This window comes from Zea mays, chromosome 6 (genome assembly GCF_902167145.1).
Source record: "Zea mays cultivar B73 chromosome 6, Zm-B73-REFERENCE-NAM-5.0, whole genome shotgun sequence".
NCBI classification, from domain to species: domain Eukaryota; kingdom Viridiplantae; phylum Streptophyta; class Magnoliopsida; order Poales; family Poaceae; genus Zea; species Zea mays.
This window is the reverse complement of record NC_050101.1, coordinates 149,338,614-149,359,205: the sequence shown is the minus strand read 5'-3', so window position 1 is coordinate 149,359,205 and position 20,592 is coordinate 149,338,614. Positions and strand designations below refer to the sequence as shown.

General features: G+C 46.4%; 1 protein-coding gene and 1 non-coding gene across 2 annotated transcripts; both read left to right on the top strand.

Moving 5' to 3' along the window:
* Positions 1-272: 272 nt before the first annotated feature.
* On the top strand, positions 273-443 carry MIR164g (microRNA MIR164g). The gene has a single exon (NR_121131.1). It is a non-coding gene; the product is annotated as a microRNA MIR164g (primary transcript).
* An 18,243-nt stretch (positions 444-18,686) lies between these two features.
* LOC103630227 (uncharacterized) lies at positions 18,687-20,376 on the top strand. Its single transcript, XM_008651299.4, has 2 exons — positions 18,687-18,789; positions 18,897-20,376. Exons 1-2 carry the CDS (start codon positions 18,761-18,763, stop codon positions 20,221-20,223), a joined length of 1,356 nt encoding a protein of 451 aa, XP_008649521.2. The 5' UTR covers positions 18,687-18,760; the 3' UTR covers positions 20,224-20,376.
* The last annotated feature ends 216 nt before the right edge of the window (positions 20,377-20,592 follow it).

Genomic DNA, 20,592 nt, shown 5'->3' with positions numbered 1-20,592 from the left:
CTACCACTTCCCCTAGGCGTACGTCCTGCAGTGTGCCAGTGTCCAGGCCGGCGTCCCCGCTCCACGTACGCCTATATATAAACCCAGCAACAGACGTTGCTCCTTGTATGTTCTCCGCTCACTCCCACTCCACTCTCATCCATCTCTCAAGCTACACACATATTAAAAAAAAAAGAGTAGAGAAGGACCGCCGTTAGAGCACTTGATGCATGCGTACGTCGATCCGGTGGACCGATCTGCTTTTGCTTGTGTGTTTGGTGAGAAGGTCCCTGTTGGAGAAGCAGGGCACGTGCAGAGACACGCCGGAGCACGGCCGCCGCCGATCTACCGACCTCCCAAACCTGCCTTATGGTGTGGGGGTGGAGGTCGTCGGTGGAAGCGATAGCTGTCGTTGTTGCTTCGATGTTGTTAGCTCCTCCTGCACGTGCTCCCCTTCTCCACCACGGCCTTCTCACCACCCTCCTCCCCCGGCGGCGGCGGCGGCGGACCGCCCTTGCCGTGATCAATAATGTAATGGACCCTCTATTCTGTCGTTTTGGAAGACATCAAGTTATCAAGCTTCTCAAGCTGACCACTTTCACTTTCATTCAAAAGCTTTCCTTTCCTTTCCTTCTCCTCCTAAAGATACTTTAATTGTTTTTTTTTTCACAGTAGTGCAGAGTTTGTGTTGTCCAATCTTATTACTATCTTCAGTCCCAGACCAAAAAACCTTTTTTATTATCCTTTTCACACAAATCTGCCCCATTTATTTATTGGGTTTGAGAAGCAAGGTCTAGTATGTGGCCTTAGCTTGCTCCTGCTCCTACGGGTTAAAATTTAAAGCTCTTCACCCCCAACATTCACCTCCTGAGAGTTTGGTATTGCCTCTGTTTTTTTCCCCTAACCGCTCACGGCTCATTTGCCGCTCTCCGGCGCAGGAAACCAAAAGCCGACAGTATTTGAGCTGGAAATACAAGAGGGACATCCCACTGCTAGCACTTCTGCGTTGATCATGTTCATCTGGAACGAAATACTACTCGGCGACTTTACAGCGAGTGCAGCAAGCAAGAGCTAGTTCAGAAGGCATCACTAGCTAGCATTCCCCGCCTTTGTAAGTGATACTCCTAATTAGTTGCAGTTTCCAGCCCTTGTAAATGAAACTAATTAGCTACAGTTCACAAATGGCTGCCTCACCTCCCCCCTGATGGGCACCCATACCTGAACCAATAAATGCTGATCCGTACGTAAACTCCTTGAAGCACCTGAGACAGCTGCCGTGAGCCTTTCCTTGAAGAAATAAGAGCTCGCAGAACAATTATCCATACTACCAATCTGACCCGATCAAGCAAACAATATCATGCAATCGAAATATCATAATCGTACGTTGTTCGCTGGCCAAATAGTAACAGTCTTTAGGACCTGCGCGCGCGTGCAGAAGCTTGGGGACTTCTCCACGGGTTGGCAGACTGTCCGCGTTAGGTTGCCGAAGCGAGGTGAAAAATGAAGGTTGAGAACTACAACTATGGCTACTTCTAAATCAAATGCATAAGGAAATAAGGGAAAACTTGGTTTGTAGATCGATTGTTAGTTGATTCAATAGGCCGTGCCCCGTCATACATAGGGGAGGCCTAGAATCATTCTTATGAGAAAATCAATAATTTTCTGAGTTATTATCCTACAAAAGATAAGGACTCCAACCTGAATTAATCTATTTACGGACTGTTGGACCTACAAAGCCAAAATGTTCGGCCGTCCAGGTGCCAAATCTAGTGTTCAATACATGTCCCTTTCCTTTTGGCGGAGTTTATTAGCGAGTCAAAAACACATGATACTCTATTCATATTCTCTATAAATATAACTCGATGTAAGAACATCGGTTGTCTAAGCATCTTGTCATACACTAGGATGATATTGCTTTAATAAATGTTCATTCAATGCTTTAGATAACTTCTCATCTTACAATGCTTCAATATGTTACCAGAAATTAATTGTGTAACTCTATAAGGTCCTTTCCAACTTGGAGACCATATGTCGAACTTCCAGTCTCTGATCTTTAATGGCAAAATTGTCTTTCTTAATAGAACTCTAACCTGAAATGACTTAGCATTTACCTTCTTATTGGAAGCCTTGACAACTATAAGCTTGTCTTTCTCAATCTCATTTAAAATCGTCAACCACTTGTCGGCCACTTCATCGATATTATCTATCATTTAATCATGATAATCACTAATAGTCAAATCATTTTGCCTAGCGAACCTAAAAACATTTAGGCTTATCTTAATAGGCAAAATAGCTTCCTACCATATACAAGCTCAAAAAGAGAAAAATTTAGCAACACAATGCTTAGATATTCTATGAACCTATAAAGATTCAGACAAAATCTTATGTCAACGTCTAGGATGATCAGATACTTTCTTCTTGATAAGGCTGATAAATGTCCTATTACTCATCTCGGTCTGACCATTAGTCTAAGTGTAGTATAGAGATGAATTAAGTAATTTAATCTTATATGATTTAGCAAACTCACGTACCTTTTTGGACATAAAAGTACTCTGATCTATAGTCAAAGTTTGGAGAATACCGAATTTATGAATAATATATTTTGTTACAAACTCAATTATCTTCTTATGTGTCATGTTTTTTAAAGCAACGACTTCAGTCCATTTGGTGAAATAATATGTGGCAACTAAAACAAACTGATACCCCTTTGATGACTCGCCCACAAAGTCTAGACCCCAACCTCTAAAGGGCCAATGTTTGATGATGGGATGTAATTTGACGGTAGAAACCATTTATAAATCACCAAACTTTTGACACACTTAACAACCCTCGTAGTACTTAAAACATTTGGTAATCATATTAGACCAATAAAACATGGCCATTCTCAAAAGCCAATTCATCTTTAGAGCTGATTGATTAGTACCATAAATACCTTAATGCACTTGGGTCATGGCTAATATAGCATCATCAGGGTCTAAGAACTTAAGCATAATATCATTAGGAGTTCGGCGATAAAGTTCATCATTAATGAGAACAAACGTAAAATCCATCCTTTAAATATTCTTATTTGTTCTAACATTTGGATCACGCAAATATGCAATAAAAGGCGTTCTCCAATCATAGTATCGGGCACACTATTGATCGAGTTCATCATAGCCATTACCACGATGTTTTTATCAACATTGGATAGTGCAGAGGCCCTTGTCGGGTGATTTGGCCCATGCAAATTTAATGCACTACCAACTATGAACAACACATTTTTAGAAATATGGAACTTTCCTTTGGTTATTCGATACCCTAAAGCTTCCTACGTCAAATCATTAGCTCTAAATTTCTCAGATATATGTCGAATGTTGAATTCGTCAAAAGAACATATTATGTTCCAACATCTTTCGAGATAATCTTCAAAGTAACATCTAAACATTAATGCTTTTCCAAAAACTGTTAGACAACTCATTGAGAATCACCAAAACTTACATGCTTTACTCTCATATAGTCTAAGAGCTCTAAACCGAATAATAAAGCTTTATATTCAGCCTGATTATTAGTGCAATAAGATTTCAATCGACTAGAGAAATCAAAGGCGACACCCCTTGGTGAAACAAGCACAATGTTAATACCTTGTCCTTCATTGCAAACCAAACATCAAAGTAGAGAGCCTAGGGAGTAGTAGTAATATATGATTCATCTAGCTAACAAGAATTATCAATTTGATGCTCTACAATAAAATCAGCTACAACCTGACCTTTCATATATTTCAAGACCCATATGCTAAGTCATGTTCTATAAGTGCATATTCCCATTTACCAAATCTACCACTCATAATTGGGTTTTGAAAAAGGCATTTAATCAAATCGATTTGACAAGAAACAATACAAGAGCTAGACAGTAGATAATATCTAAGCTTGATGCATGCATGAAACAAGCATAAACATAATTTCTCAAAAAAGTATACCTTGCTTCAACAGCCATCTGTCGATGACTCAGATATGTTATGATATGCTCATTTCCTTCATTCTCCTAAGTCATACTCCGATGACCTTATCCTTGACTGCTATATATAACCTCAAAAAAATCCACTTTCTGGTGCCTTAAGTACTAGAACTGATAATAAGTATTCGTTAATTACATCAAAAGTGCATTGTAGTTCTGCACCCAAGCGAAATCAACATTATTCTTAAGCCGAAGAATAGGAGTAAAAGCATCAACTTTCTCGAAAAGTTTAGAAATAAACCTACATAAATAGTTTACTTTGATGAGAAATTTCTGTATTTCAAGCTTACAAGTAGGAGCACTCACATTTCGAATAGCTTTAATTCAACAAGGTTAGAAATAAACCTATGTGAGGGTGGGATCATTCCACGTCCTTGAGGGACCGTGGGTGCTCGAGAGACGTTAGTTGGGGCCTGGTAATAGAGTTTTTGGTAATATTCTATGTTTTATTCCTCATACTCTATTGCAGACGGTTTGGTGTGATACCTAGACGGTCTGGTGACGTGCTCGGATGGTCCGCGCGTATAGCCGTACATTCTGAACATCTCTACTGTCCCTGGCGCGGTTTTCAGTGGCTCGTCGTGGGGGATGGAGCCAACCACCGCTGGACCGGACCGTCCAGCCTCAGGCCTGAACTATCCGGTTGTGCGCAGGGTCACGGGTTGCTCCCATATAGGTGGCGGAGGATGTGGCTGGCCGTTATAGGAGTTCATCGGCATCCCATAAAGGGCTGGGATTGGACATGCCCATTCGCAACCGATGGGTCCTGTAGGTTCTCTTTAGTTTGGGCATCATGTGATGGAAAACTAGTAACAGTAGATTTATCAAACGCATGTGCTAGCCTCCTATAATCCTCTTGTACACCCCTAAGATTTGTTGCATTTGTTCTCGTTGTTCCTCTACGTAAGATCGAAGAGCTTGAATGTCGTCAGGTTTACTTACAGCGGGTCCGATTGTAGCAGGACGAAGACTAGCCAGGTTGTATTCCCTCTATCGAATGAGCTTCTGGTTTCGGTCGACCTTGAAATCAGTCATGAATAGCTCGTCGAGTTCTACTTGCATCCTTTTCCTGGCTCTTCCAGCCTTTGATATTCTTCAACCGACAGGTAATCCATAGTCGGCTTGGTGATGTTGCTAGGGAGACAACGGAGTTATCCTTTGAACCGTCCATATGGGGGCGATATGGTAAATCCAATCTCAGTTTCCCCAGCGGAGTCGCCAAAAAGTGTGTTGGTGCCAATCTAGATGCCAAACAGTAGGAGTTGTTCTGCTCGACGGGCTCTCTGCGGTGATGCGGACGGTCAGCGGTCTAGGGTCGAACGTTCTGCGACCTAGAAGCAGGAGCGGGTTCCCAACGTCGAGCCGAACGGTCTGCGCTAGGGGTGAAAATGGGCGGATACGGACGGATAGTAGCTCATCCTGTATCCTACCCTAATTTATTTCAATCAGATTTGGGACCGGATACAGATAGTTAGAAATAGGGCAGATATGGATACAGTGACTGAATATTTATTCGGGCGGATAAGTGGCGGCTACGGATATTATTTGATCGGATATCGAATACATGTTAGATAATGCATGAATTGCTTAGCATAAAATATTCTTGTTCGACCAGGAAATTGCAAATAAATTATCAAGACTAACAAACATTTCATAAGAAGATAACCTAAGTCCCCACATAAAAATGATAAAGTGGAGTATTGATTATGTTAAAACTTGAATACTTAGAGTGATTTCACGTGTAACTCACGCAATAATTGGAAGTCAAATGGAAGAAACACTAACATCTTGTGGATTTCAAGGTCCCATTATTTTTTGTGACTATATGTGGCCATATGTTATGCCTCCATATAATTTCATGGATTTCTAAGGCTGTTTGTGCATTATTAATTTCTTTCTACAATTTTTTTTCAAAATGTAATTAAATTCATTAAATACTCTAATTTTGAATGAAAATTGCAAGTAAGTTACCAAAACTAATAAACATTCTATACGAAGATAACCTCTCAAGTCCCTAGATGAAAATGATAAGTGAAGTATTGATTGTGTTGAAACTTTGATACATAGAATGATTTCACGTGTAACTTATGTAATAAGTGGAAGTGAAATGTAAGAAACACGGGCATGTTTTGGATTTTATGGTCCAAATGTTTTTGAAAACTATATATGGATATATGTTGTGTCTCCGTAAAAACTCATGAATTTCTAAGGCTATTTGTGTATATTTTTTCTGTAGTAAATCATCAAAATGCAATTAAATTCATAAATATTTGTCGGGGACCATAATTAGGGTGTCGGGGACCATAATTAGGGGTACCCTCAAGGCTCCTAATTCTCAGCTGGTAACCCCCATCAGCATAAAGCTGCAAAGGCCTGATGGGTGCGATTAAGTCAGGGATCGGTCCATTCGAGGGACTCGATCACGCCTCGCCCGGGCCTAGCCTCGGGCAAGGGCAGCCGACCCCGGAGGATCTCCGTCTCGCCCGAGGCCCCCCTCCAGCGACGAACATACTTCCGGCTCGCCCGAGGCCCTGTCTTCGCCAAGAAGCAACCCTGACCAAATCGCCGCGCCAACCGACCAGATCGCAGGAGCATTTAATGCAAAGGTGGCCTGACACCTTTATCCTGACGTGCGTCCTCCAGTCGACAGAGCCGAAGTGACCGCAGTCACTTCGCCGCTCCACTGACCGGCCTCACAGAAGGACAGCGCCGCCTGCGCCGCTCCGACTGCTGTGCCGCTCGACAGAGTGAGGCTGACAGGCAGTCAGGCCCGGCCTCAGGCACCATAGGAAGCTCCGCTTCGCCCGACCCAGGGCTCGGACTCGGGCTCAGCCCCGGAAGACGGCTGATAGTCGCCTAGAGGGGGGTGAATAGGGCGAAACTGAAATTTACAAATATAAACACAACTACAAGCCGGGTTAGCGTTAGAAATATAATCGAGTCCGAGAGAGGGCGTGAAAACAAATCGCAAGCAAATAATGAAGTGAGACACGCGGATTTGTTTTACCGAGGTTCGGTTCTCTCAAACCTACTCCCCGTTGAGGAGGCCACAAAGGCCGGGTCTCTTTCAACCCTTCCCTCTCTCAAACGGTCCCTCGGACCGAGTGAGCTTCTCTTCTCAAATCAAAGCCGGGAACAAAACTTCCCCGCAAGGGCCACCACACAATTGGTGCCTCTTGCCTTGATTACAATGGAGTTTTGATCACAAGAACAAGTGAGAAAGAAAAGAAGCAATCCAAGCGCAAGAGCTCAAATGAACACGGCAAATCACTCTCACTAGTCACTAGGGCTTTGTGTGGAATTGGAGAGGATTTGATCTCTTTAGTGTGTCTAGAATTGAATGCTAGAGCTCTTGTAGTAGTTGAGAAGTGGAAAACTTGGATGCAATGAATGGAGGGGTGGTTGGGGTATTTATAGCCCCAACCACCAAATGTGGCCGTTGGGAACCTGTCTGTTCGATGGCGCACCGGACAGTCCGGTGCACACCGGACAGTCCGGTGCCCCCTGCCACGTCATCACTGCCGTTGGATTCTAGCCGTTGGAGCTTCTGACTTGTGGGCCCGCCTGGGTGTCCGGTGCACACCGGACATGTACTGTTTGATGTCCGGTGCACCAGTATGGGCGTGCCTGACGTCTGCGCGCGCTGCGCGCGCATTAAATGCACCGCAGGGAGCCGTTGGCGCCGCAGGGAGCTGTTGCTTCGCTGGCACACCGGACAGTCCGGTGAATTTTAGCGGAGCGGCTGCCGCGCGAACCCGAGGCTGGCGAGTTCCGGAGACCGCGCTTCCTTGGAGCACCGGACATGTCCGGTGCACACCGGACAGTCCGGTGAATTATAGCGCGCCGGCTTCCGAGAATTCCCGAGGGCGAAGAGTTTGAGTTGGTGTCCTCTGGGCGCACCGGACACTGTCCGGTGCACACCGGACAGTCCGGTGCCTCCAGCCAGAGGTGCCCTCGGTTGCCTCATTGCTCCTTTGTTGAATCCAACACTTGGTCTTTTTATTGACTGAATGTGAACCTTTAACACCTGTATAATCTATACACTTGGGCAAACTAGTTAGTCCAAAGATTTGCGTTGGGCAATTCAACCACCAAAATTATTTGGGAACTAGGTGAAAGCCTAATTCCCTTTCAATCTCCCCCTTTTTGGTGATTGATGCCAACACAAACCAAAGCAAATATAGAAGTGCATAATTGAACTAGTTTGCATAATGTAAGTGTAAAGGTTGCTTGGAATTGAGCCAATATAAATACTTACAAGGTATGCATGGAATGTTCCTTTCTTATGTAACATTTTGGACCACGTTTGCACCACATGTTTTGTTTTTGCAAATCCTTTTGTAAATCCATTTCAAAGATCTTTTGCAAATAGTCAAAGGTAAATGAATAAGAGTTTGCAAAGCATTTTCAAGATTTGAAATTTTCTCCCCTCGTTTTAAATGCTTTTCTTTTGACTTAACAAAACTCCCCCTTGAAATACTACTTTCTCCCCCTTTTGAACACAATAGGAAAACCAATTGATAAATAAATACTTAACACTAAGTCTTTTGAAAATGGTGGTGGTGCAGTCCTTTTGCTTTGGGCTCATACTCTCTCCCCCTTTGGCATGAATCGCCAAAAACGGAATCATTAGAGCCCTCGAAGTACTATCTTCCCCTTTGGTCATAAGTAAATGAGTTAAGATTATACCAAAGACGAAGTCCGGTCCTTTTGCTTTGGGGCTTTTATTCTTTCCCCCAAGGACAAGGTTCTTTTCTTGGAGCGATGGCGAAGGATGAGTTACGGAGTGGAAGCCTTTGTCTTCGCCGAAGACTCCAATTCCCTTTCAATATACCTATGACTTGGTTTGAAATGGACTTGAAAAACACATTAGTCATAGCATATGAAAGAGATATGATCAAAGGTATATAAATGAGCTATGTGTGCAAGTTAGCAAAAGAAATTTCTAGAATCAAGAATATTGAGCTCATGCCTAAGTTTGGTAAAAGATTGTTCATCAAGTGGCTTGGTAAAGATATCGGCTAATTGATCTTTAGTGTTAATATAAGAAATCTCGATATCTCCCTTTTGTTGGTGATCCCTAAGAAAATGATACCGAATGGCTATGTGCTTAGTGCGGCTATGCTCGACGGGATTGTCGGCCATTTTGATTGCACTCTCATTATCACATAGCAAAGGGACTTTGGTTAATTTGTAACCGTAGTCCCGCAGGGTTTGCCTCATCCAAAGCAATTGCGCGCAACAATGACCTGCGGCAATGTACTCGGCTTCGGCGGTGGAGAGAGCGACCGAATTTTGCTTCTTTGAAGCCCAAGACACCAAGGATCTTCCCAAGAACTGGCAAGTCCCCGATGTGCTCTTCCTATTAATCTTACACCCCGCCCAATCGGCATCCGAATAACCAATCAAATCAAAAGTGGATCCCCGAGGGTACCAAAGCCCAAACTTAGGTGTATAAGCCAAATATCTCAAGATTCGTTTTACGGCCGTAAGGTGAGATTCCTTAGGGTCGGATTGGAATCTTGCACACATGCAAACGGAAAGCATAATGTCCGGTCGAGATGCACATAAATAAAGCAATGAACCAATCATCGACCGGTATACCTTTTGATCCACGGACTTACCTCCCGTGTCGAGGTCGAGATGCCCATTTGTTCCCATGGGAGTCTTGATGGGTTTGGCATCCTTCATTCCAAACTTGGTTAGAATGTCTTGAGTGTACTTCGTTTGGCTAATGAAGGTGCCCTCTTGGAGTTGCTTGACTTGGAATCCTAGAAAATACTTCAACTCCCCCATCATCGACATCTCGAATTTCTGTGTCATGATCCTACTAAACTCTTCACATGTAGACTCGTTAGTAGACCCAAATATAATATCATCAACATAAATTTGGCATACAAACAAGTCATTTTCAAGAGTTTTAGTAAAGAGTGTAGGATCGGCCTTGCCGACTTTGAAGCCATTAGCAATAAGGAAATCTCTTAGGCATTCATACCATGCTCTTGGGGCTTGCTTGAGCCCATAAAGCGCCTTAGAGAGCCTATAAACATGGTTAGGATACTCACTGTCTTCAAAGCCGGGAGGTTGCTCAACATAGACCTCTTCCTTGATTGGTCCGTTGAGGAAGGCACTTTTCACGTCCATTTGATAAAGCTTAAAGCCATGGTAAGTAGCATAGGCCAATAATATGCGAATTGACTCAAGCCTAGCTACGGGTGCATAGGTTTCACCGAAATCCAAACCTTCGACTTGGGAGTATCCTTTGGCCACAAGTCGAGCTTTGTTCCTTGTCACCACACCATGCTCGTCTTGCTTGTTGCGGAAGACCCATTTGGTTCCTACAACATTTTGGTTAGGACGTGGAACTAAATGCCATACCTCGTTCCTTGTGAAATTGTTGAGCTCCTCTTGCATTGCCATCACCCAATCCGAATCTTGAAGTGCTTCCTCTACCCTGTGTGGCTCAATAGAGGAAACAAAAGAGTAATGTTCACAAAAATGTGCAACACGAGATCGAGTGGTTACCCCCTTATGAATGTCGCCGAGGATGGTGTCGACGGGGTGATCTCGTTGTATTGCTTGGTGGACTCTTGGGTGTGGCGGTCTTGGTTCTTCCTCATCCTCCTTTTCTTGATTATTTTTATCTCCCCCTTGATCATTGCCATTATCTTGAGGTGGCTCATCTTCTTGATTTTGCCCTTCATCAACTTGAGCCTCATCCTCATTTTGAGTTGGTGGAGATGCTTGCATGGAGGATGATGGTTGATCTTGTGCATTTGGAGGCTCTTCGGATTCCTTAGGACACACATCCCCAATGGACATGTTCCTTAGCGCGATGCATGGAGCCTCTTCATTACCTATCTCATCAAGATCAACTTGCTCTACTTGAGAGCCGTTAGTTTCATCAAACACAACGTCACATGAGACTTCGACTAGTCCAGTGGACTTGTTAAAGACCCTATATGCCCTTGTGTTTGAGTCATAACCAAGTAAAAAGCCTTCTACAGTTTTAGGAGCAAATTTAGATTTTCTACCTCTTTTAACAAGAATAAAGCATTTGCTACCAAAAACTCTAAAATATGAAATGTTGGGCTTTTTACCGGTTAGGAGTTCATATGATGTCTTCTTGAGGATTCGGTGAAGATATAACCGGTTGATGGCGTAGCAGGCGGTGTTGACCGCTTCGGCCCAAAACCGGTCCGGTGTTTTGTACTCATCAAGCATGGTTCTTGCCATGTCCAATAGAGTTCGATTCTTCCTCTCCACTACACCATTTTGTTGTGGCGTGTAGGGAGAGGAGAACTCATGCTTGATGCCCTCCTCCTCAAGGAAGCCTTCAATTTGAGAGTTCTTGAACTCCGTCCCGTTGTCGCTTCTTATTTTCTTGATCCTTAAGCCGAACTCATTTTGAGCCCGTCTCAAGAATCCCTTTAAGGTCTCTTGGGTTTGAGATTTTTCCTGTAAAAAGAATACCCAAGTGAAGCGAGAATAATCATCCACTATTACAAGACAATACTTACTCCCGCCGATGCTTATGTAAGCAATCGGGCCGAAGAGATCCATGTGGAGTAGCTCAAGCGGCCTGTCGGTCGTCATGATGTTCGTGTGTGGATGATGGACTCCAACTTGCTTTCCCGCCTGGCATGCGCTACAAATCCTGTCTTTCTCAAAATGAACATTTGTTAATCCTAAAATGTGCTCTCCCTTTAGAAGCTTATGAAGATTCTTCATCCCAACATGGGCTAGTCGGCGGTGCCAGAGCCAACCCATGTTAGTCTTAGCAATTAAGCATGTGTCGAGCTCAGCTCTATCAAAATCTACTAAGTATAGCTGACCCTCTAACACACCCTTAAATGCTATTGAATCATCACTTCTTCTAAAGACAGTGACACCAACATCAGTAAAAAGACAGTTGTAGCCCATTTGACATAATTGTGAAACAGAAAGCAAGTTGTAATCTAAAGAATCAACAAGAAAAACATTGGAAATAGTATGGTCAGGTGATATAGCAATTTTACCCAAACCTTTGACCAAACCTTGATTTCCATCCCCGAATGTGATAGCTCGTTGGGAATCTTGGTTTTTCTCATATGAGGAGAACATCCTTTTCTCCCCGGTCATGTGGTTTGTGCACCCGTTGTCGAGTATCCAACTTGAGCCCCCGGATGCATAAACCTACAAAACAATTTTAGTTCTTGATTTTAGGTACCCAAATGGTTTTGGGTCCTTTGGCATTAGACACAAGAACTTTGGGTACCCAAACACAAGTCCTTGACTCCTTGTGCTTGCCCCCAACATATTTGGCAACTACTTTGCCGGATTTGTTAGTCAACACATAAGAAGCATCAAAAGTTTTAAATGAAATAGCATGATCATTTGATGCATTAGGAGTTTTCTTTCTAGGCAACTTGGCACGGGTTGGTTGCCTAGAGCTAGATGTCTCACCCCTATACATAAAAGCATGGTTAGGGCCAGAGTGAGACTTCCTAGAGTGAATTCTCCTAATTTTGCTCTCGGGATAACCGGCAGGGTACAAAATGTAACCCTCGTTATCCTGAGGCATGGGAGCCTTGCCCTTAACAAAGTTAGACAAATTTTTAGGAGGGGCATTAAGTTTGACATTGTCTCCCCTTTGAAAGCCAATGCCATCCTTAATGCCAGGGCGTCTCCCATTATAAAGCATGCTACGAGCAAATTTAAATTTCTCATTCTCTAGGTTGTGCTCGGCAATTTTAGCATCTAGTTTTGCTATATGATCATTTTGTTGTTTAATTAAAGCCATATGATCATGAATAGCATCAATATCAACATTTCTACATCTAGTACAAATAGATACATGCTCAACAATAGATGTAGAGGGTTTGCAAGAATTAAGTTCAACAATCTTAGCATGAAGAATATCATTTTTATCCCTAAGATCGGAAATTGTAGTTTTGCAAACATCAAAATCTTTAGCCTTAGCAATTAAATTTTCATTCTCTAATCTAAGGCTAGCAAGAGATACATTCAATTCATCAATCTTAGCAAGCAAGTCAACATTATCATCTCTAAGATTGGGATTTGAACCATTACAAACATGTGAATCAACCTTAGCATTTAAAATAGCATTTTCATTCCTAAGGTTGTCAATCATCTCACGGCAAGTGCTTAGCTCACTAGATAATTTTTCACATTTTTCTACTTTTAGAGCATAAGCCTTTTTAACCTTAACATGTTTTTTGTTTTCTTTAATTAGACAATCCTCTTGGGAATCCAAAAGGTCATCCTTTTCATGAATAGCACTAACCAATTCATTTAATTTTTCCTTTTGAGCTATGTTAAGGTTGGCAAAAAGGGAACGCAAATTATCCTCCTCATCACTAGCATTATCATCACTAGAAGATTCATATTTAGTGGAGGAGTTAGATTTAACCTTTTTCCTTTTGCCATCCTTTGCCATGAGGCACTTGTGGCCGATGTTGGGGAAGAGAAGTCCCTTGGTGACGGCGATGTTGGCGGCGTCCTCGTCGTCGGAGGAGTCGCTTGAGCTTTCGTCGGAGTTCCACTCCCGACAAACATGGGCATCACCGCCCTTCTTCTTGTAGTACCTCTTCTTCTCCTTTCGCCTCCCCTTCTTGTCGTCACCTCGGTCACTGTCACTAGATATAGGACATTTAGCAATAAAATGACCGGGCTTACCACACTTGTAGCAAACCTTCTTGGAGCGGGACTTGTAGTCTTTCCCCCTCCTTTGTTTGAGGATTTGGCGGAAGCTCTTGATGACGAGCGCCATTTCCTCATTGTCGAGCTTGGAGGCGTCGATTGGTTGTCTACTTGGTGTAGACTCCTCCTTCTTCTCCTCCGTTGCCTTGAATGCAACGGGTTGAGCTTCGGATGTGGTGGCATCATCAAGCTCGTTGATCTTCCTCGAGCCTTCGATCATGCACTCAAAACTCACAAAATTCCCGATAACTTCCTCGGGGGTCATTTTAGTATATCTAGGATTACCACGGATTAATTGAACTTGAGTAGGGTTAAGGAAAATAAGAGATCTTAGAATAACCTTAACCATCTCGTGGTCATCCCACTTTACGCTCCCGAGGTTGCGCACTTGATTCACCAAGGTCTTGAGCCGGTTGTACATGTGTTGTGGCTCCTCCCCCTTGCGAAGCCGGAACCGACCGAGCTCCCCCTCGATCGTTTCCCGCTTGGTGATCTTGGTGAGCTCGTCTCCCTAGTGCGCGGTTTTGAGCACATCCCAAATCTCCTTGGCGCTCTTCAACCCTTGTACTTTGTTATACTCCTCTCTACTTAGAGAGGCGAGGAGGATTGTTGTTGCTTGAGAGTTGAAGTGCTCGATTTGGGCCACCTCATCCTCATCATAGTCCTCATCCCCTACCGATGGTACCTGTGCACCAAACTCAACAACATCCCATATACTTTTGTGGAGCGAGGTTAGATGAAATCTCATTAAATCGCTCCACCTAGCGTAATCTTCACCATCAAAAGTTGGTGGTTTGCCTAATGGGACGGAAAGTAAGGGTGTATGTTTGGAAATGCGAGGGTAGCGTAGGGGGATCTTACTATACTTCTTGCGCTCTTGACGCTTAGAAGTGACAGAGGGCGCATCAGAGTCGAAGGTTGATGTTGATGAAGTGTCGGTCTCGTAGTAGACTACTTTCCTCATCCTCTTATGCTTGTCGCCTTTCCGATGCGGCTTGTGGGAAGAGGATTTTTCCTTCTTCTCTTTGTGGTGAGAAGAGGAAGACTTTTTCTCCTTCCGTTTGGAGGAGTCCTTCTTCTTCTCCTTCCTCTTGGTGCGGGACTCTTCCGATGAAGTGCTCCCGTGGCTTGTAGTGGGCTTTTCGCCGGTCTCCATCTCCTTCTTGGCGTGATCTCCCGACATCACTTCGAGCGGTTAGGCTCTAATGAAGCACCGGGCTCCGATACCAATTGATAGTCGCCTAGAGGGGGGGGGGTGAATAGGGCGAAACTGAAATTTACAAATATAAACACAACTACAAGCCGGGTTAGCGTTAGAAATATAATCGAGTCCGAGAGAGGGCGTGAAAACAAATCGCAAGCAAATAATGAAGTGAGACACGCGGATTTGTTTTACCGAGGTTCGGTTCTCTCAAACCTACTCCCCGTTGAGGAGGCCACAAAGGCCGGGTCTCTTTCAACCCTTCCCTCTCTCAAACGGTCCCTCGGACCGAGTGAGCTTCTCTTCTCAAATCAAAGCCAGGAACAAAACTTCCCCGCAAGGGCCACCACACAATTGGTGCCTCTTGCCTTGATTACAATGGAGTTTTGATCACAAGAACAAGTGAGAAAGAAAAGAAGCAATCCAAGCGCAAGAGCTCAAATGAACACGGCAAATCACTCTCACTAGTCACTAGGGCTTTGTGTGGAATTGGAGAGGATTTGATCTCTTTAGTGTGTCTAGAATTGAATGCTAGAGCTCTTGTAGTAGTTGAGAAGTGGAAAACTTGGATGCAATGAATGGAGGGGTGGTTGGGGTATTTATAGCCCCAACCACCAAATGTGGCCGTTGGGAACCTGTCTGTTCGATGGCGCACCGGACAGTCCGGTGCACACCGGACAGTCCGGTGCCCCCTGCCACGTCATCACTGCCGTTGGATTCTAGCCGTTGGAGCTTCTGACTTGTGGGCCCGCCTGGGTGTCCGGTGCACACCGGACATGTACTGTTTGATGTCCGGTGCACCAGTATGGGCGTGCCTGACGTCTGCGCGCGCTGCGCGCGCATTAAATGCACCGCAGGGAGCCGTTGGCGCCGCAGGGAGCCGTTGCTTCGCTGGCACACCGGACAGTCCGGTGCACACCGGACAGTCCGGTGAATTTTAGCGGAGCGGCTGCCGCGCGAACCCGAGGCTGGCGAGTTCCGGAGACCGCGCTTCCTTGGAGCACCGGACATGTCCGGTGCACACCGGACAGTCCGGTGAATTATAGCGCGCCGGCTTCCGAGAATTCCTCCGGTGCACACCGGACAGTCTGGTGCCTCCAGCCAGAGGTGCCCTCGGTTGCCTCATTGCTCCTTTGTTGAATCCAACACTTGGTCTTTTTATTGACTGAATGTGAACCTTTAACACCTGTATAATCTATACACTTGGGCAAACTAGTTAGTCCAAAGATTTGCGTTGGGCAATTCAACCACCAAAATTATTTGGGAACTAGGTGAAAGCCTAATTCCCTTTCAACGGCGAACTCCGCTCCGCCCGACCCAGGGCTCGGACTTGGGCTCAGCCCCGGAAGACGGCGAACTCCGCTCCGCCCGACCCAGGGCTCGGACTTGGGCTCAGCCCCAGAAGACGACGAACTCTACTTTGCCCGACCCAGGGCTCGGACTTGGGCTCAGCCCCAGAAGACGACGAACTCCGCTTCGCCCGACCCCAGGGCTCGGACTCAGCCCTGGCTTCAGCCGACGGTCTCCGCCTCGCCCGACCCAGGGGCTCGGACTCAACCTCGGCCACGGAAGACAGACTCGACCTCGACCTCGGAGGAGCCTCCACATCGCCCAACCTAGGGCGCGGGTCGACCACGTCAACAGGAGGCGCCATCATTACCCTACCCCAAGCTGGCTCATGCTATGGGAAACAAGACCGGCGTCCCATCTGGCTCGCTCCGCCAGATAGGCAATGATGGCGCCCCGCACGCTCTGTGACGATGGCGGCTCTCAGCCCCCTTACGGAAGCAAGAGGACGTCAGCAAGGACTCGACAGCCCCGACAGCTGTCCTTCCGCTAGGCTCCAGCGCTCCTCCGACGGCCACGACACCACACGAACCGGGTGCCAAAACCTCTTCGGCTGCCACGACGGCATGTACTTAGGGCGCTAGCTCTCCTCCGCTAGACACGTAGCACTCTGCTACACCCCCCATTGTACACCTGGATCCTCTCCTTACGCTTATAAAAGGAAGGACCAGGGCCCTCTTACAGAGGGTTGGCCGCGCGGGGAAGAGGACGGGACAGGCGCTCGCGTGAGGCCGCTCGCTCCCCCTCCCGCGTGGATGCTTGTAACCCCCTACTGCAAGCGCACCCGACCTGGGCGCGGGACGAACATGAAGGCCGCGGGATTTCCACCTCTCTCACGCCCGTCTCCGGCCGCCTTTCTTCCCCCCTTCGCGCTCGGCCTCGCGCCGACCCATCTGGGCTGGGGCACGCGGCGACATTTCACTCGTCGGCCCAGGGACCCCCCGGTCTCGAAACGCCGACAGTATTCTAGCTTCGCTCAAAAATTACAAAAAAGTTACAAAAACTAGCAAACATTATATACGGAGATAACCTCAAGTCTCCACATGAAAATGATAAAGTAAAGTATTGTTTATGTTCAAACTTGGTACTTAGAGTGATTTCACATGTAGTTCACGCAAAAAGTGAAAGTGAAATGGAAGAAACGTTGTCATCTTGTAGATTTTATGATCCAAACATTTTTATGGTTATATATGGATATATGTTGCGTCTACGTCTCCATAGAATTCATGAATTTTTAAGGCTATCTATGTATTATTAGTTTCTTTTCGCATAAAATCATTAAAATTAAATTAAATTAAATTCATAAAATAATTTAATGATGACCGAAAATTGTAAATAAATTACGAAGACTAATAAATAGTGTATAAGAAGATAACCCTAAGTCTCCACATGAAAATAATCTTAAGTTTTCATGATAGTCTACTAATAATTTGATATAAATTTATACATTATTTTAATAATTTTGGTGTGAAGACGTGTTCAACCAAAAATGTGATGTACTACTAAATTATATATCTCTTCGAGCTTTATAATTTTTATATAAACTTTATTTTTCATTCAATTATGATTATATAACCATATTATGCATAAAACGAAAAAACGGGTACCCATATCTGACCTGAATATCCGGGTAGTTCTCACTCCGTATCCGATCCGAATTCGAAGATGAACTATCTAGGTACTATCTGTATCTGTCCTAGATATAAAAAAAATACCTGAATCGGTATCCAAAAACCGGGTATTTATACTATCTGTATCCGGTACCTGACGGGTATACCTGACCCGTTTTCACCCTAGTCTGTGCCTAGTGGCCAGACGGTCCACATGCGCAGGGGTGGCTGCGTTCACCAACGACACCTGCATCTCCCCTCGGAGGGACCATGTCAGGGAGAAGAGATCTTAGAGTTTGTCTTGGATTGACAGGCCACCCAAAATATCTCTAGACGACGTAGAGTCGAAGAGAGGTGAAGATTGAGACGAAGAAGGCTATGTTATTGACTACTCCTAGGGCAGGAAAGTAAAGAAATTAATAAACGGGTTGATTAGTTCAATTGATGGTGTCCGCAATCAGTCATACTCCTTCATATATATAGTGGAGGTATGGACCATTCCTATGTGTTCTACAATAGAATCTGTGGTTTAGATGGATAAACATGCATGGAAAAGGGCTTATCCGCCTGATCTAACCTAATCGTGGACCGTCCACATCTAGGAGCGGATCGTCCAACCTACCAGTGCCATAAAATATGCTCAACAATATGTTTACTTTCAAAGTCTTGTTAGTAAAATTCTCTTAAGTGCGTGTATCACGCGTCGAGCACAAAACATAAAAGACAAAGTGGTCGCTATAGTTGACCGTTGACTGAAAATTTTTGAATGGATCCTGACTTGGACCCAAGAAGGCCGCCAACTCAAATGTCCATTCCAGTCCATAAAACGCACTGGGAGTCCGGAAGACGCGGGTTCGTCTATCTCGATCGGTGGCTCCGATCCTCAGAGTTTCTCTTCCGATCCGCGAGGAGAGTCTGTTGCGAAAGGATGCTGCTCAAGTTCCGGGATTTTGCAAGGTACTACCGAGCTCATATATATAATAACTCCATCAATTCAGACAAACAGGAGAGGCAACGACACTTGTGAATTTGTGATGTGATGTGATGTGACCATGCCCTCCCAGATGTTTCGTCGGATCGGAACGCGCACCCGCCTCAGCCGCGCGGGTAAGCGCGGCTCCGTCGTCGGCAGTAGTGGCGGCGGTGCCGGTGCACCTGCCGGACAACGACGACCTCCTCCTTGAGATCCTGCTGCGGCTGCCGCCGCTGCCGTCCTCGCTCCCGCGCGCGTCGCTCGTGTGCAGGCGCTGGCGGCGCGTCGTGGCGGACCCGGACTTCCTCCGCCGCTTCCGGCGGCGCCACGCGAGGGCGGCGCCACCGCTGCTGGGCTACTTCTCCAGCGGCCCACACGGGCCCGTCTTCGCGCCGACGCTGGCGCCGCCCGACCGCGTCCCGCCCGAGCGGTTCTCCTTCTCCCCGCCGCGGCCGCGGCCGCCTGCCGGCGAGCGCCTCTTCCTCCTCGGGTGCCGGCACGGCCTCGCGCTGCTCATCGACCGGAGACGCCTGGAGGCCGTGGTGTGGAACCCCGTCTCCGGGCGCCGGGCCGCCGTGGCCTACCCACCGGAGCTGACCACCGACAACGGGGCGCACTGCTGCCGCGGCACGGTGCTGAGCGCGAGCGCGAGCGCCGCCGTCGATGATGAGGGCGATGGCGGCCACTACTTGAGGCCGTTCAAGGTCGTCCTGGTACGCACGGACGTGGGCGACGGCGGCCGCATACGCGTGCTCGTGTGCGTGTACGCGTCCGAGACCGCGAGATGGGGCCACGCCGTCTCCACCGTCGTCCCGTCGTCGTCCGTGTCCAACCTGCCCAGCGTGTTGGTCCGCGACGCGCTCTGCGGGTTCCTCCTGTGGCCCAACGGCATCCTCGAGTACGATCTGGAGAGGCACAGCCTGGGCGTGGTCCGGACGCCGAAGCGCCGCCACCCCATCGACAGGTCCTTCTTCCAGGTTGTGAGGGCGCAGGACGGAGAGCTCGGCCTTGCGATCTTGACCGAGCTGGGCATGGAGATGGAGCTGTGGGCGCGGAGGAGGAAGGCAAGCTCGTGCGCATCGGATGGTGGTGGTGATGTGGACGGAGGGTGGGTGCTAGAGAAAACTATTCGACTGGACAGCCTCCTGTCGCTGCCACGTCGTAGCAGCAGCACGATGGACGACGGCATCTTGTTGTCAGCGAGGATACTGGGGTTTGATGAGGATAACAACGTCATTCACGTATCCACCTGCACCGGCGCCTTCGCGATCCGGCTTGACGACTCCATGCAGTTCACGGAACTCTTCGAGGTCAGCCGGATTGGTTCGTACCATTCCTGTCATCCCTACGCTGGTTTCTATACCGGAGGAGGTGTGCCTGGTCTTTTAACAAATTCCAACTATATATGTTCAGAATAGATAGATAATATTGTTCATGTGCTACGCTTATATAATGCGGTTCGTAGCAAGATTCAGGAGTAATAAGCATTTTCGCAAACAACTGTATTTACTGCCAGGACATATAAATTGATTCTGAATATATGGAGGTTGCAAGCTCGGTTTGGTCGACAATAAAATGAAGGAGATCCATGGAGAGAAATCTCCGTGCCATCCCCTTTGAGTATGAAGGGGATTCCTGCTATTCGATTTTTGTGTTTTCACTTTATTAAAAGGGGGGGGGGGGGCAGCCGAGCTGGGCCGCTATCAGGCCCATGGCCGAGCAGCCCAGCCGACCGGCAAGCGCTGGCAATTTGGCTAGGGCTCGTATAGGAGCGCTGAGCAGAGAAC

Coding starts and splice junctions, on each gene's coding strand:
- LOC103630227 (XM_008651299.4), top strand. CDS start 18,761: ATGCTGCTCAAGTTCCGGGATTTTGCAAG. Junction 18,790..18,896: donor AAGTTCCGGGATTTTGCAAG/GTACTACCGAGC, acceptor ATGCCCTCCCAG/ATGTTTCGTCGGATCGGAAC.